The sequence below is a fragment of the Chanos chanos genome, chromosome 16 (assembly GCF_902362185.1).
Source record: "Chanos chanos chromosome 16, fChaCha1.1, whole genome shotgun sequence".
In the NCBI taxonomy this organism is placed as follows: domain Eukaryota; kingdom Metazoa; phylum Chordata; class Actinopteri; order Gonorynchiformes; family Chanidae; genus Chanos; species Chanos chanos.
The window spans coordinates 5,405,317-5,423,207 of NC_044510.1; the positions used below are offsets into that span (position 1 = coordinate 5,405,317).

At 41.9% G+C, this 17,891-nt stretch overlaps 1 protein-coding gene across 1 annotated transcript; it reads left to right on the plus strand.

Moving 5' to 3' along the window:
* The first annotated feature begins 5,257 nt into the window (after positions 1-5,257).
* Positions 5,258-10,275, plus strand: tspan4b (tetraspanin 4b). Its single transcript, XM_030793225.1, has 8 exons — positions 5,258-5,516; positions 6,530-6,599; positions 7,115-7,306; positions 7,554-7,628; positions 7,713-7,808; positions 7,963-8,079; positions 8,390-8,473; positions 9,124-10,275. Exons 2-8 carry the CDS (start codon positions 6,531-6,533, stop codon positions 9,190-9,192), a joined length of 702 nt encoding a protein of 233 aa, XP_030649085.1. The 5' UTR covers positions 5,258-5,516; position 6,530; the 3' UTR covers positions 9,193-10,275.
* Positions 10,276-17,891: the final 7,616 nt, after the last annotated feature.

The following is a 17,891-nucleotide window of genomic DNA, read 5'->3' on the forward strand; positions in this document are numbered from 1 at the left end:
CTTTCCGTCTTATTTCTGTTCATTTTTCAAAGTAACAGCCTCCACCCTTCTCTGCCCCTCACCAACTTCTCTTTCGCTATCTCTCTCTCTCTCTCTCTCTTACATACACATGCGTGCACACAGGAGGGTACAAATGTACAAACACGTTCAAAAAAACCGCAAACACACACACACACTTGCAGGCGCACGTTTCAACACACTCGTTTTCTGCTGATGCTCTTCTTCCCCTTTTTCCTCTTTTTTCTTCAGCTTTGAGAGAATAAAGAACTGGACGAGGAACAAACGAAAGTGAAGTCGCTTTTAATAATCCGGTACCTCACTCGTGCGACCTAATCTCATCGGAACAGCGCCGCACAGACGCAACACGTCAACCAACAAATTCAAACTCGAACACCAAGGAGGAGGGACAGAAGACTGACAGGAGGAAAGAGAGAATGAGAACGTGGGAGTGAAAGAGAGAAAGAGAGAGAGAGAGAGAGAGAGAGAGAGAGAGAGCGAGAGAGAGGAAGAGAGAAATAGGTGGATTTTTAGGTGTTTCTTTGCATGTGCAAGCGTTGGACCAGACATGTGAGCACTGTGGCTGAAAAACAGGTGAGCGTTTTTTTTTTTGTTGTTTTTTGGGGTTTTTTTCACACAGAGGTATAAACAGGTATAACTCTAACTTCTCTTGTATATTTATTTAACTCATCACCAACTTTTTAGCAGCGGACAGACAGAAAAACAGTTGAGTGGACAGAGATTGAGCATAACAGAACAGATGATTAGAAATACAAGTTCTTTTTGGGAATCAAGAGGAAAGACCTAAAGTTAAACTTTTTAAAGTAGTGTGTGTTTCTGCTCGTCATGTTTCGCAGTCTGATAGCAATGCTAATCGTTACTAATATGACATAATATAGGTACTCATATTCATTTTTGTCTGTTGAAAGGATAAAGACGCCCAAATTTTGTAGAGTCTTTCACAGACTGTTTTGTTAATGTTTCTAAAGCATTCTTATAGTATCCTAGTCGACAGGGTGAGATGAGAATTAGCTGGTGTTAACTAAGTCTACAGTGGGGCATTGCATGCACATGTGGTAGGGATAAAACTTATGACACACTTGAGTGAGTTTTTAAAACTCATCTGGCAAAGAGTAATTTTTTTCTCTCTGCATTTTTTCTTAATGCCTCTCTTTTTCTGTCTTTTCCGTTTTCTTTCTTTTTGTCAGGCCACCTTTTTTTTTTTAAAGTCATCCCTACTGAAATCTCAATGATTGAACCGTAAGAACAAGCTGTCACAGAAGGAAAGAAAGAGGAAGAGAAGGGTTGTGTCTTTCCGGCCTAGATACATGCAAAGCCACCGCAGCTGAACACCGAAGATTTAAAAAAAAAAAGAAGAAAAAAAAAAAAAGAAAGACAGAAAGACAGATAAAAAAATTCCAGTCTAAGGGATATTTGTGTTGTCCAAAGGCAGTGAACACATATTAGACAATGGGTTTGGTGTGACCTCCCAAACAGAGAAAAGACTTTTTTAAAATCGCACCATTTCGAGTGGAGCATCTCCAAATCTACCTGGAACCTTCCCGGACACCTGGACTGAGAAACCCGGACTTTAGTCACAAAGAGACTGACGTCCTAAGGTTTGCTCAACAGCATTCACTGTTTTGGGGCTTTTTGAATGTCCTATTGACTCAGCATGTCTGGCTATAGACTCATTTTAAGTGCTCTGCTCCTCTTCCTCACTCCTCATCTTCTCTTTGCCCAAGAAGCCACAGCAACTGAGAATCATTCTGGTTCGATGTTAACCACCCCAGTGGTTGTAACGGATACAACTCATCCAAAGAGCTCGCCAACAGTCCATTCCGATGATGGCATTTTAACATCTGGAGTTGGTGATCCAGGGGATGATAGCACCAACGCCACGCAGGGCCCCGTCGTGGTGAGTGCCAGCCCAACCAATACAATATCCGACCCTGTCGTCGTCACAGCCGCGCCTCATCCCCCCACGACTGCAGACGAAATTGCCACAACCATTCGCGTTCCAGTCACAGCTGCAGCTACACCCGCCCCCATCCCAGCTACAACCGTCACCATCCCAGCTAGAACCGACACCATCCCAGCTACAACCGTCCCCATCCCAGCTGCACCCGTCACCACAGCCATCAGCACCACCACATACAGTCCCACCACAGCCGCAGTCAACCCTACCGCAAAGGCCCCAGGCCCAAATGACGTCCGAACAACACCAAACCCGCCCACAACCACGCAAGTCCGCGAGTCCGATGCTGAGACTGGGACTGAAGCTCATCCCGGTATCCCCGCCACCGTACTGAACCCAATGACAACCACACCAGCCGTGGAAACAACCCAAACTCCGGCCGTCGTCGCCCAACCCACCATCGAGCCCCTATTAGATGACAACACTGAGTCTGAGTCCATCTCTACCTTGCCCTCCGGTCCCCTAGTCCCTGTCCAGGGGACCTCGGCGCCTCCAATATTCAGTGGCTGGATGATCCTTGTTGTGGTGTGCATTGTCCTCTTGAGCGGCATCTGTTGTGTTGCCGTCGGCGTCATAAGCAGGAAACGACGCAGCAAACAGAACTTCGGCCCTGGCCACATGAACGGGCGGGGCCAGAGGTCTAAGAAGAAGAAAGGCGCTGAAGACGACGCTTGGGCGGGGCCAGTGAACCTAGGGGGCGTGGACAAGGATGACTGCGACGGAATGGAGGCGGGACTGCAGGATGATAAAGGGCCGGACGGTGAGGACATGGTGCTCAGCACGTTTGCGCCTGAGGGAGAGAAGGAGGGGCCTGACGGGGGAGTGGGAGGGGCTGGAACGAAGGAGGCACAGAAGTGGGAGGAGGAATCGCCACTGCTGTATATTGATGAGGACGCGGAGGAGGAGCCGCAGCCACCTGCCGCTGCTACCGCACCTCCTCAGCCTGAGCAGGAGCAAAAAGACGCACAAAATGGGCAAAACGAAAAGGCCGAAGAAAAGAAAGAAGAGGAGAAAGACACAGCAAACTTGAATGGACAAACAGAGATGAATGGAGGGGCAGCGTTTTGTCTCACAACAGCAGTGTGATTCTCATCTGATTTACCTCTTGTTTAAAGATCATGAGGTTCCACTCTCTTTCCGAAGGATTTCACTCACAATCATTCAGATTAGGCTACTTTCTGGACACAATAACTTGTATCCAGAAATATTTGCATGTATTTGATTTTGTGTACATTAACGCCTTAGTTTGTTTCTATATTGCTCACATCAGGGGGGTGTTCCAGAAAGTGGGTTTAGTGAAAACTCTGAGTTAGTTAACTCAGAGCAAGTAGTAAACCACCTAATAGAAGAGCCCTATGGCTTTGTTTTGCTAGTTGAGTGAAGCCATAGGGCTCTTCTATTAAGAGGTTTACTACTTGCTCTGAGTTAACTAACTCAGAGTTTTCACTAAACCCACTTTCTGGAGTACCCCCCAAATGCAAAAGCTATTGCAATCCTACTCTTCTCGGCTGGTAATCCTTTGGAAAATAATTCAGTTTCATTTTTATTAGCAGGAGCAATTCAGGTTCACAATCAAAATAGCTGTTTGTTGAAACACTGAATTATTGTGTTGTTACATACCAATGCTAAAATGAATAATGCTAAAATAGTTCTTGTAAGCAGTTAAAGTGCGTTTACACTGAGGAGTTTAGTGAGGTGGGGAATGGGACATCTTCCGTACCATTCTTTGCTAGATCTTTTGTTGGAGTTCTATTCACCGTTCAGGAATGTCTTAAATGTGTTGTTTGACTGGACGACACGGACGGATGGAAACTGTGTGAAGTCTGCCGTTTTCAGGTTGATTTTCGTTATTTTACTGATTAAAGGTTATTGCACACATGTTTTTTTAAAATCTAAATTATTCTCGAATTCTTCAAGATAATTACGTAAAATCACATGATTCGAAACAAAGCAAAACATACAAAATACAGTTCAGACACATGGACAATATTTAAAAACGCTCATTGGAAAGATCAAATGAATTCCTTGTTGACCTTTAAACCAGCATATGTATTCGCTTAATAATGTTTCGAAATGATTATGTCTACACTTATTTTAAACCTCAATGTCCTCTGGTCATTGCTGAAGTTGTCCAAGTGTGAAAACTAGTACGGATGTTTGGTCAGCAGAGGGAGCCAGTGACGCCAGTCTCGGGCACAGTTTGATGTGGTTCCGACACGTTTTCAATTATCTCATGTTCTTCGCTTCGAATTGAGACATACTCAGTTTCAAAAAGAGACATTACATACATGCGATTGGTTTCAGCCCTTAAATTTTTAAAATCCGGTTTAAAATAGGTTTTGTACTAGATGCTCTCGGGAACGTCACACCCACTACAGTCTATCTAGATATTCATAGAAAGTGAGTGTGCAATTGTTAAGCATAACCGACTATGAACGTTGCATACGTTATTTGCGGTGGCTGTGATAACATGGAAATGACGTTACTAGACTGTTTTTACAACTTTTGTTTTACAGCCACTATTTTAACAACTGCAGCATTATCAGTCAAATATCACTCAAATATCTGTTATTAGACTACGCCAGGGAGCCTCTGCTATTCCACAACATGCAGAAATATTTCCTACAACGTTTGACGCAAAGGGGAGGTGTGTGTGTGTGTGTGTGTGTGTGTGTGTGTGTGTGTGCGTGCGCGCGCGTGCGTTCATTCCTTTTCATGGACATAAAGATTTTTGCAAGCACAGCAATTTGAAATTCAGTCACAAACAGGGTCGAATTGTAGGAGGACAACCCGACGATCTATCTCGTTTTTTTGAACGTGAAGAAAAAGAAAGAGTGGTCGAGAGAGAGAGGGAGGAGTGAACGGGATGAGTTAGTTGAGGGAGGTGGGGGAGCCAGTGTAGAAGAATGAAATCTCCGGAGACAAACGGGAAAACAGGAGGAGAGAGAGAGAGAGACCGAGAGGGAGGGCAGTTAGCAACTACATCTGGAAGTTATTGGGAACTGGTCAGAGGAAGAAAAAAATGAGTCGAGCAAGCTGAAAAGATAGAGGGAAAAGAAAACAAAAGACTAATAAACGTCAAATACAGGATCTTTAGAGAAACGGTGTCATTCTTAGATGGAGGAATTCTTTACCCAGTTGTGAATTAAGTATTCTCGAATGAAAAGAGGATTCATTTGAGGGAAAACAAAAAGGATACTGGAAGAAGAGAGTTTGATGAGAGAAAGAAATCAGCACCCAACAAAAGAGCTAGACCAAATTGCACAGATAAAAGGAAGCAGAAATTAGTTTTCATCGGATCTGCAGGACACGTTTTAAAAGTGTACAGCTGGAATCAATATACAGAGAAGCGCAATAAAACATCGGAATCAACTCCGTATTTGAAACCAATCATGAAATAAATTGAATCAATAGGCAAGAATAAAACAGGAACATCTACGTGAAAAGAATCAACGTGAAAATCATCAAAGCAAAATATCATATCGAAGAGACTTTGGATTGTCTAACATTTACTCCTGCGGATTCACTCACTCAGCAACAGGTAATCTGACGCGGTCATGATGTTTTTTTTTTCCTTTTCCATTCGCGCTTGGAGATTATAGATGCGAGAGCTTCAGTGAATTGCTGGTTCTGGACCAGTCTGACCATTTTTCTTCCAGTCCATTACTCATCTGGCAGTATGTTATTATCATACGGCGGAACATATTTTTTTTTAGAAAACTCATCTAAGATACATTGTACTACATTGGCCAGTGTCTAGGTACATGTACAATTGAGTGGCAGCTTCATTATAAACGTTTAGACTTGTTTAAAAAAATGGGTGAATTCATTTACATCAGAGAGTGGTAGAGTGGAATTGAATAGTGGATTTAAATTGTTAATAAAGTGGGAGTAATGGGGAATAAATCTCAGATCACGGGAATATGTTGTATGCTGGTGAGACTCCGGCAGGATTTTTAGAGATGAGGTAATAGTGGGGGGTCCTGTATGGGGGGTGCTTAGGGGGCGGGGCCTGAAAAATTTTCTGTACCTGACCTTAAGATCAAATTTCTATGTGATCTCACATCAGAAAGATTCCGATCTTAATGAAATGCAGTCTGCGTAGGTATACGAACACACGCACGCACGCGTAGAGAGATACACACACACACACACACACACACACACACATGCATAGTTCTAGAGTTTATGGCCTATAAGTGTAACTTCGTTCCGGCTTATTGTGTGACGATGGCAAGTAATGGCAGTTTATGTAGTGCTGCTATCAGCTTAACTCCAGAGCATGGGTGGTTCCTTCCTGCCTGGAAGCGCCACTTCCCCTCCTGAGAACAGAAATTCCACTGGAGTGAGCAAGTGTGAATGTAATAAAGACACAAACACACATAAAATCACACACACACACACACACACACACACACACACACACACACACACACACACACACACACACATTTCAACACTTACACTGCGTTATTAATCTTGTTATTTTTTACTGTGTTGAGATAGCTGTGTGTATGCAGCTTTTTTTAAGTATGTTTCTCACCTGTTTCCCAGGATGTCAGTGTCACGGAGGTGTCTGTGTTGTGTGAAGTACCTGATGTTCATTTTCAACCTAATCTTCTGGGTCAGTACCGTAGTTCTGCTGGATCAGGGTCCAGTCATTCACTTTGGACCCATAGATCAATGTCTTGTTTGGATGCCCCAAGGCAAAATCAGTATCCTGTATAGGTCTGGTGCATGCCAAGATGTGAAATGTTTCAGCTAGCAACAACTTGCATTAGACGTGTCATTAGCTAAAAAAATCAGTTTGTTGTGTGAAGTTACATGTTAGTTATATGAGAATGGGTTTTCTTTCCTGTTTTGTGTTTTAAAAGAAATGTTATTCCACCATCCCTACCAAACTGAAAAAAAAGATAATCAAAAATAAATTAGCTTTTATTCTGACCTTGATTTGACCTTGACCAATTACTACTGCACAGTGAGCATTGTACCATATTTAAGAATCTTTTATTAAATGGTTCAGATATAAATGTATTTCATACTGCATATGTTAGTTGTCTATTAAAAGTGTATGAAGATCTTGAGTGATACTCATATTTTTTGTGTTATGTTTTTCATACGTTTGGACACTATCTACAGCTAGGAGGATGTGGCTTGTTTGGCGTGGGGGTGTGGCTTTCCTTTAACCAGACCGAATTCTCGTCTCTTCCGCTGTCCTTCCCTTCTCTGTCTGCTGCCAACTTGCTGCTTGTTGCTGGGGGTGTCACTATGGTGACTGGGTTCCTTGGTTGTCTAGGGGCTTTGAAGGAACAGCGGTGTCTACTGATGACGGTGAGAATCTGGGGTGAAGACTGATGACATCACAATTAAAAAATTCCATATTCAAAAAACAACATCTGTGGACCATTACGTTTGAAACCACATATACAAAAATATGTGCAGAATTGTGGACTAAAAAGGCCTAACATACAAGCAGCTTTCCCTTACATTAGAGAGATTATTCAAAACACAAAGAAAGACAAATAGAAACAATGTCAGTTAATGAACATTGGGTTCTCTCTTCTTTTGTCTCTTGTAGTTTTTTGTCATTCTCCTTCTCCTGGTTCTTACTGAGGCTGTTCTGATTTTGATCCTTACCATTTACCATGAAAAGGTGAGTTGCTCTCTCTCAGTCTCCCCTGTACACTCTCTTTTTTAGTCTCCCTGGTCTTACTCTAATTTCTGTCTCTTTTACCAGCTGGACGAAAAAGCCAAGGCTGACCTGAAGGAAGGGATGAAGAACTATGAAAACAACAAGGGATTAAGAGATTCCTGGGACAACATGCAGAAAATTGTAGGTAGTTATTTTCTGCTCTTTCAGGAATATACCAAGTTTTGTTTTTGTTTTGTTGTGGGGTTTTTTTTTTGCTGTTGTTGTTGTTTTTTTTTTTTTTTACATATAAAGTCATGGCCCCAACCCACACAGGTATAATTTTTGCTTCTTTCAGTTCAAGTGCTGTGGCATCACCGAGAAAGGCGACTGGAATCTCACATTGTCACGTCTCCCCACTTCCTGCTGTCTGGGTGGTGTGGACCCATGCCAGTTCGATGATGGATGGGGGGAGGTTAGACCAATTTTTAAAAATAAAGGAAGGAGGGAGGGGCGGACGGTGAGGGTTAAGGATCAGCAGTGTGTTAGACATTCCACATTTCCTGTAATTTGGACCAGATTCCCTGTACATGTATGTGTGTGTTAGCTCTTACATAACAGTAAGCAGTGGCTTGTTATGTTTATCACCGCTTTATCCCTTTTTTCCCCTCTTTTTTTCTTTCTTTCATTCTTTCTTTCTTTCTTTCTTCTTCTTCTTCTTCTTCTTCTTCTTCTTCTTCTTCTTCTTCTTCTTCTTCTTCTTCTTCTCTCTCTCTCTCTCTCAGCCATGCTATGAGAAAGCTAAATTATGGCTATGGGACAACATTAAGTCTGTGCTGGGCTTTGGAGTCTGCATTGGAGTCATACAGGTACTACACTCACCAACAGATGCCTACCACAGTCTTCCATTATTAACAGCCTCCGACACATCAGGAGGTGTATTTCATAGAATCGAACTATTTAGTCAGATAACTTTGGTAGATACGCTATCCAATGGTCAAGGCTGTCTGATAGAAGATTAGTGGCATTCTTAACGTCTTTGGGCTGAGAAACATTGTGAGTTCAGACATTTCATTCAGTTGGCAATTTATGAATTCATGAAATCCAAAATATTAATAACCAGTCAGTGTTAAAGAAGTATTTTTTTAAGTTAAATGAAAAAAACATGTTTAATGTTGTTGGGTTCTTTTGTAATTCTGAACTGCGTAACTGCATATCTGTGGAATATCTGTGTGTTTTTATGAACACTGAGGACTGCAGCTTTATTCAGCGGGTGGTCTATGTGCTAGAGCCATGTCCCCACAAGGGCCTGCGTCCTTATAAACCAGGACCGAACCTGACACGCTGTGCATGCATTTGTGTTAAATATCAGTGTATCTGTTTACATTGCCTTCCATAGAAGGCTCTGCAGAAGAATCTGATTAATGTCAGGTTTCAATTCTCTGTTTCCACTATTTTATATAACAGACACACACACACACACACACATATGTACACACACGCTGTGTCTCTGTTACAGATTCTGGCTCTGATTTTCTCCATGCTGATGTACTGCCAAATCCTGCGTGCTGATAAATACTTGGACTGACCTGCTTTGGCTTCATCCTGACCCCTGGGGTCTGCCCATAGAGTTCCAGTGTGGAGAGTGTTCAATCCAACCAACATTCCTTTGTATGGGATACATGCTGGACCTATTTAATTCATACACATAAATGTAAACAATGCTGTGACACAGACTTTGTCCACTGCTCTGGATAAGATCACCAACAATGCTCAAGTTCTCCCGGAACCTTAGGCTCAAACTGCAGTCGACTTATTTACTACTAGTGTAAAAAAAATGGCCTTTTTAGTAACTTGGATCTACAACTTGACAAAAGTCAGTTTTATCCAACTAGAAAAGCTGTAATCTTTCCCCACTGGATACCTTTGAGTTTGGACATGTTTATTTAAGTTATCCAGCTATTTGACAAATTGTTCCCGTAGTGCGTGCAGGCTTTTACATCAACCTGTCACACTCATACACACACACAGCAAATTCAGTAAATCTGGCGAAATCTTTTAAACAGTGTTATATTATCACTGGAACAAATCCCTGTTGGACTGCAGTTTTCTACTTGAAGGTCTGCATAACGTAGATTGACTCTAATGGTTCTAAAGGTCCAGAGGGAAGAACTCCTTTTCAAAACCTACCTGTACAATATCACATTAAACTATCAATTTAAACAAAAGCCACACTTTGTAGTTTCACCATTAAGAGACAATGAGAACACTGACAGAGTCTCCACATTAAGGTAAGGGAGTAGAAATAGTTGTAATACTACACAAAATGTAAAGAACATTTATAGGAACTAATTAGATGACCATTAAGTGCTTGCTGTGTAGTCTTTTTTTTATTATTATTGGAATGATCTGTTACCACACAGTGTGTTTTGTACTGACTGTTTTGTGTTAGCTGAAAATTTTGATGAATGTAAACAAAGTAAACAGAAGGATTTTAATCATTGCTTGCATTTAAAGAAACATTGTAAACACTCAAAAGAAGCCTTTTTTATTTGTTTCTTCACACTGTTAGGTATGTCCTGTGATTACTTAGTGAAAAAAAAAAAACACTATGTTTTTTTTTTCTACTGTTATTACATGTATTATGAACTGAATCATTCTAACAAATAAAAACAATAGCAAACGTATAAATCATTTCTTTTTTTCCACTTTTTTTAAATTAAAAAAAAAAAATTAGAATAACACCCACAGTAATAAAAAATATCCAAATGTTTTTTCCCCTCATAAATACATTAGTAGAGGCTGAAAGCTTTGTCGTCAATAGTGTTTACACTCTTAGTCACTGTGCACAGTTGTCTTTCTCTATTCCCTAATGCTGAGGTCAAAGTTCAGGGGTCTCCCACATACCCATCCATTCCTCCACATTGTCAGTCACACTCCAGAACCTCTTCTGACTTGTCAATGTTTTCCTACAGAGGAGAGGAAATGTTGCCATGAAAACATTGTGTTTATTATACACAGTGGCTCCACCTCCTGACTAAGATTTGCACTGCAGCTAATATTTGGTTTTGTCTGTATTTGTATTTAGACATGTAATCAAAGGCACTGTAACAACAGAAAAATTTATAATGGTTACTGTATAATAGCATACAGTAATATGATTTGAGCGTTATAATATGATTAGACCGACAATAACAGGCAAAAAAACTGAAATGGAGAAACAAAAATGGACTCACCCATCCTCCCTGACTCTTCACCCACGGTGCGAAATTTTCCATGTAGCGCTCGGTGTAGCCTTGTAACCGTTGTGGGGTACCTGTTGCTGTGACGACCCGTCGTGTCACTTCCATGGTGATGGCGACCCGCCTCAGGGTAGGGCTAACGGGCGCAGTGAGGGGCGGGTCCACGTTTATACTGGCACATGTGTCGAGAAGTTTGGCGAAGGAGGGGTAGGAGAGTCGATTCAGAGAGCTGCGCAGGAACGGACTGGCGTTAATCTGGAAAAGAGCAGACGACACGTCATCATAATCATCATCAGTACTATCTGTCATCTGTTGGATTAAACGAGACTGTCAAAATACAGTTAATCTCTGTCTCACAATCAAAAGGCCTGTTTCATTGGTTTTAGGGCTGAACTATCAATGTACAGGCATATGTACATGAATGTGCTTGTGCAAACTATGACAGTATATATGCATCACTGCACATTTGTTTCAGTGAAATGTATAATAATAGAGGAAAACCTGAAAGAGGAAGTAGAAGCTTTGATGTGAATATGTCACATTTTCAGTTTAAGGTTATTTGATTTGCCATACTGCTTGAAGTGTTAAGATTCTTAAAAAATCAGAATGCTCCATTGATTATGGTTATGGAAAACTGGACAATGATTGGACAATGTCCTGGTGAAGTGATAAACGAGAGATTACCTTTTTGTTGATTGCGTCACGTTTCACAAAAAGAACATGAACGAGTTGTTGCACGATGGATGCTTTATCAGTGTCTGTGACAAACAAACAAACAAACAAACAAACAGACAAACAGAGAGGCAGTGTGTGTGAGAGGAGTCACATAATCAACCAGAAACAGAAACAAACAAATAAAAAAAAACTGGACATAGAATTAACTGTGTTCCTTTAGGGCTTGCGCGATGACCAGACTTCGGTATTTCTGTCTGCTGAGTTCAGTGATGTAAGATATATTATGCATTTCCACATGTGTGTATGGTGCTGTTGGGTCACTTTTGGGAGGGTCTGGAGGTGGAGGTCCAGGTTTAATGGGGGATTTCTTTTTAACACTGTGTTGGGCGATTCTGTTCAAAGTCTCTACCACCTCATCGTAGAACTCAGGTGGGTGTGCTAAGGGTTTAACAAATAAACAAAAAATATCCAAATATATAAATGTACATATCCTACAGTGAAACAGAGGATATACAATGAGACCTCTCTAACACCTTAACTTTAGTTAAAATACCATCAGTGGTACGAATTGCCCAAAGTGAGAAAAGATAATGCACATTCCTATTGGATGGCTCTGTGTTTAATAGCCTAATCCCCACAGTTAGCCAGCTAGCTGGGAAAATTCTAGAAATAAAGTTATGCTGCTGTGAGAATATGTCAATAATCCTCAAAGGGTTTCAAAGAGAGGCCTCTGCATCCCTGTGACAAAACACATTCATTTACACTGAGGGTTCCTCATATAAAAACAACATTGTTTCTCCCCACCACGTGTTAAACTAATAACAGCAAGCACCATGCATACACTGTCTATGGCACAAGAATACAATGATTAGCACAGAGTTCTTTTTGTCCTGGTGTAATTCCTTCACTAGTGTACCTTGTGTTTACAATACATTCTGTTAGAATCCACTGCTACTATAAGCTCCATGCTTAATACAAACACTGTGGGTTCTTCTTCTAACTTCTCCCTCTTCTGCTGGTTTGTCTGGCTCCGCCTCTTTTTTGATTGGCAGTGAGTCTGGCCTCTGAGGACGTGGGTCATCCTTTTTTTAAGCGACTTTGTTTAAGGAGGCCCGAGAGTTGAGTTTTCAGTTTTTTTCTTCTTATTCTTTTTTTTTCTTGCCCCCTTTTCTCTTCTTCGTCTTCTGACGAGGAAGATGGAGAGACGTTTTCTTCCTTTTGGGGGAAAAAAAAGAGAGAAACTTTACTTCTCAAGAACAAACTATTTTTAGAAACTACTCAACCAGTTTCCAAGATGCTGAGGAGATTATATCTGAACTTAAACAGTACACTGGCAAACAACCAAGATATCCTTCCACTCAGTTCCACCTTTATCTCCAGATCTTAGCTACACAAAACAATGCAACTCTCTGAAATGTGACTCTCTAAATATACAATTTCAAAAATGATGACAAACAAGACATTAAAAAAAGAGGCCACATAGATCTAACATAGATATATCAAAGATCTAGCAACACAACTTGAGAATTTTTACCTCAAGTTTTTGCTTTAGGATATGTGGTAGACATGGGCTTTTTTGCTTTGTCAGTTCCTTCTCTGACTGGCTATGTTGACCATCCCTCTCCAAGGTTCCGTGGGGCGACTGCCCACTGTCTTTTGGTACATAACGATATGTCACTGGCCGCCATCTTTTTTCGTATCAAGTCTTTAAACCTGTGTTCTTCTCCTCTGCCGAACTGATTTCCTCAACCAGAGAGTCCCAACTATTGTCATGTGTCTTCGGTTTATCTTTCAAAGACGCACTGAGAAGAAAAACACAAGACAAAGACTGAGAGAGATACGCAGAAACTTGGTGCACCATGTGTCTGAGAATAAGAAAACATAACAAAAACATTACATTTTGAAGTAAACCACTCCTTCTTCCTTTCCATAAACACACACATATCTGAAAGTAATTAAGTGTGTTTGTGTACCTCTGCCACCAGGGTGAAGCATTTGTATCGGTAGGCGTATCGATAGAACATTTTGTACTATTTAAATGTTACCTGTACTTGCTGCAGTCCCTGTATTCCCCTTCAATTATTCCTCGACTTCTTCTGTCATTACAGCCCACCTCGATAGGCATGGATCTAGCCTTCCAGCCCTGCGTGCGACAGTCAATGACCAGTTGTTCATACTTGGTCCTCTTTCATTCATGAGCCTCCTCCATACGGTCCTCCCACGGCACTGTCAGCTCCATGATGATGTTTTTAGTGCTCTCTCAGACCAGAAGGATATCTGGCCTCGGAGTGGTACTGACAATGTGACGGGGGAAACTCAGCTGCTTCTCTAGGACAACTGAGAGCTGCCAGTCCTGGGCAGTCGCCAGGATACCTGCTGCCTTCTTATGTCCTGCCTGTGGCTGCTCACCTGCCTTGACAAAAGCAATTGGGTGGGTGGTGGTGTGCACTCGGCTGCTGCTGCTGATTCCCTTGCTGATGGCTTCTGCAATGGGTTTTAGCACCTAGTTGTGGTGCGAAGTGTATCAGCTCTGGCTGAGTGCTTTTGGTCAGGAGTTCATTATGTGCTCCAATGTCATTCTCGCTGAACACAGTGGAGAGTTTGGAGTCTCCACCTTGCCCCAGCTGAAGAGATTTGCTGGGCTAGGCAAGACGTTGTACACCGCCCGAATCAGGAAGGTGATGTGGTGCGGCTCTGCCTGTCAGAGATCCGCCCATGTGACTTTGTGGTCCATGGCTTGCTCTCACTTTGTCCAGGACCCCTGCTGACTCATACCAACAGCTCTGCTTGACCTCCCTTCCTCCACTGCAGCCCTTATCTCCTCCTGAATCCTCTTCCGCTTCTCCTTCCCCTTGCCTTTCTTGTACCGTGGTATTGGAAACACACCCAAGCCTGCTCTCCCAGGGGTCGCTGCTCCCATCAGAGCTCTGTGATGCAGTTGTGACTCTGCTTCCAGCACAGTGTCCTTGGCTCTCCACTTCCTTCCTGTCTTCATGTCCATTCCTGCCTGGGCCACCTTCGGGTCACTAGAGTCTCTGTGCATCAGCACCTCTCTTGTCTATGTCACCTTGAATTCCTTTTCCAGAGACTTTAAGGGCAACCGGAGCTTGGTGTTGTTCCCCTAGAGGGCGATGTTGCTAAGGCTTCTGGGCAACCCCAGCCATCTCCTGAGACAGCCACTGACTTTCCTCTCCAAAGTCTCTACAGTGGAGATGAGGACTTTGTGCTGGTATATCCACGCCTTGAACTCGCCTGGACCGCTTGACTGATCTCAGCCAGCTGTCCAGCTCCTGGCAGATTGACTGAACAGATGCAAAGTCCTTGAGGCTCATATATCATTTTCATTGTAACATAGGTAATATAATAATAGTGTTAATCTGAAGTGACAACAATTTAAATAAATAATATCAAGGAAGTGAAAGCAAAACAACAACTTTTTGGAACAACTTTATATTTGGTTTAAATTCTTCTCTTATTTACCCTTGTAACCATGACTCGAAAGCGTAAATCCGATGCAAGTGCTGGTGATGCATCAAAGGCTATGTTCACACTGCAGGCAAAATTGGCCCGTTACATGTGTTTATTAGTAGAGCTTTGTATGAGTAACTTGACTTGGTGACTGTTGCTTTAAGTGCTCACTTGCTTTATGTCAGTAAATATTGTAGGCTCTGTTGAAATCAAGCTCAGAGAGTTGCTAGCATGGGATGGTGTGTGGATGGTACGTGTTTCTTGGAGTTTGTTGATCTGTTAGTGTGTGTCTGTGTGTGTGTGTGTGTGTGTGTGTGGGTGGGGGGGGGGGTACATTTTTCATGTATCTGTACTTTACTTAAGTAGATTTAGTTGTGGGTACTTTTGATTTTACTCCACTACATTTTACAGCAAGTATGTATACTTTCTACAATGCGTTGCGTTACACGTTACAGTCACATTGCGTTTTTTTTGTTTGTTTGTTAGTTTTAAAGTAATCAATGGCGAGAGGGGAATTGGTCCACTGAATCAATCAAAGCGGGCAGGTAATGTTAGACCCTCCTTCAACAAGAGCGGGGCGCGCCCGCAGCAGCAGCAGCATCAGCAGCAGCACTAACCGGTGATAAAACACCCAAAATGGATTCGAGAGAGGCCACCACAGAGATTCAGCCATTAGACATGCGCCACCCATGGCCTTATTTAAAAGAGTTATTTGAGATAACCAGCTCTAAAAATGATTCATGGAGATTCCGATGCCATCTTTGCCTCCCTCGAAAACACGAGATACTAGCTTTCAAAAATTCGCCGTCAAATTTGAAGAAACATATTGGTAAATTAAGTTGCTTAACGCTACCTGACTTTTGCATGTTAAATTAATTTAGGTTAGTGAAGTCTTATGTAACCTTAGCTAGCCTCTTGTTCAAATGCACCACTAGCAACAAGTAAACATGATTAAATTATTATAATCTAGTGTTAACTGGCAAGTAACACATGCATGTTGCTAACGCAATGTAGTCTTGGTCCTGGGTGTTTGCTTGGATGCTAGATCCCGGGAACAGCGGTGGTTATGTTGCTTGTGTGGCTAAGGGCTCTTTAGCCCTGTGCTCCTTCAGAGTTAAGGTTTAAAATTAGTTGGTATTATAGACAAGATTAACATCGTAGTAATTACTTTAAAGATACCTATGTCTTAATTACACTAAAATGGAATTTAAGTCAGACTGTCAACCCTACTTGGCATGCTTATATTGAGCCAAACCAAATTTCCATCTCCTGTAAGAACAGTCTGACAAAAGTATACATTTTGTAATAGATAATATGTTGAAATCCTGTGTTAGGATCAGTGCCTATTCCTTTGTCAGGTGTGTTTAATGCCCCTTTTTTCAGGCAGACAATTTTGACTTGAATGTGTTTACTCCAGTCAATATAACACAATGGTTTTGCATTGTGTTATATTGTGTTTGGTTTTATTTACAGTTAAATAAAAACTTTCAAAGGTATAATCAGTCCTCTTTCTTATTTTGCTTAATGGCATTTAACTCTGCAGGTCACCCCTGAAATTCTGTTTCACAGAATCGTAAGTCAAAGTGTGAACTGTGTCACAGAGGGAAAGCACAATAAAAACAATAACCTTTCAAATAATTGATAAGAGATTGTTTGCCAGTGTTATCAGTAGCATCATCTGCAGCATTGTTAATTAAAATGGCACAGCCCATACTATTGATGTATTAAACAAAATATACATACAGTAGACACACTTAATGATACTGTAGACCATTGCATTAGGGAATACATTCAGCAAGTACTTTTACTTTTAATACTTTAAGTATATTTAAAAGCAGGTACTTATTTACTTTTACTCAAGTAAAAAGGTTAATGTGGTACTTCTTTTACTAGAGTACTTTTTTTGTCTGTTTATTTGTACTTTTACTTAAGTACAGTGTTTGAGTACTTCCTCCACCACGTCCACTTACACTGCAGCACTTCAAAGAAAAACTGGAGCTCTAACGTGCCTTTATTCGATTGGACAACCCATCAACAGTCATGTCAACCAACAAGGGAGAACGAGGTCCCGATACTAAACAGCCTCACTAGAAAAATCTGGCTGTGGGTGAATATACACCTGCAATATCTGAGGGTGATACATGTACCTGGGAAAAGGAACTCTCCCAGGGCAGACCCCTCATAGGGGAGTGGCGTCTGGATGAGGAAGTTGTTCAGATGATTTGGAACACCTATGGGCAAGCGGAGGTGGCTCTGTTCACCACCAGCAACATGGCTCGCTGTCCAATGTGGTATTCACTGCAGGTCGAATCAGGGTCCCTGGGACAGGATGCATTAGCTCACCACTGGCCAAATCTGCGGCTATATGCGTTCCGACCATTTCTGTTACTTTGGCTGACACTTCTGCGAATCTGCATGACCAATCAACCAGTGCTCCTGATTGCACTGTATCATGTCCACAGTCCTTGGTATTACCTCCTCAAGGCACTCTTGACTGGTCCACCCAGCCCTTTACCAGTCAGGGTGGACTTGCTGACCCAGCTGAATGGTCATCTGTGGCGTCACCAACCACAGAAGCTGAAACTCTGGGTTTGGTCCTTGTGGGCTCATGCAACGTATTGGACTGTTCACTGGGGGTCAGGAACACTACTCTGAATGCCTGTGCCCCACCTGCATGATTGCTGTATGGTAATAGATGGAAATATTTTTCAACGTGGTGCTCTGGACGCAATGGTGACCCCCTAACATGCCCATTAGGGAATATCGTGGAATTTCTGCAGAGCCTGTCAGAGGCTGGTCGCTTTTGACCATACACTGAACACACTTTACCCTTTACCCTGTCAGTGTACTTAGACAATATGTGGCAGCTACAAGAGGTTGGCAGGCCACCGATCAATTGTTT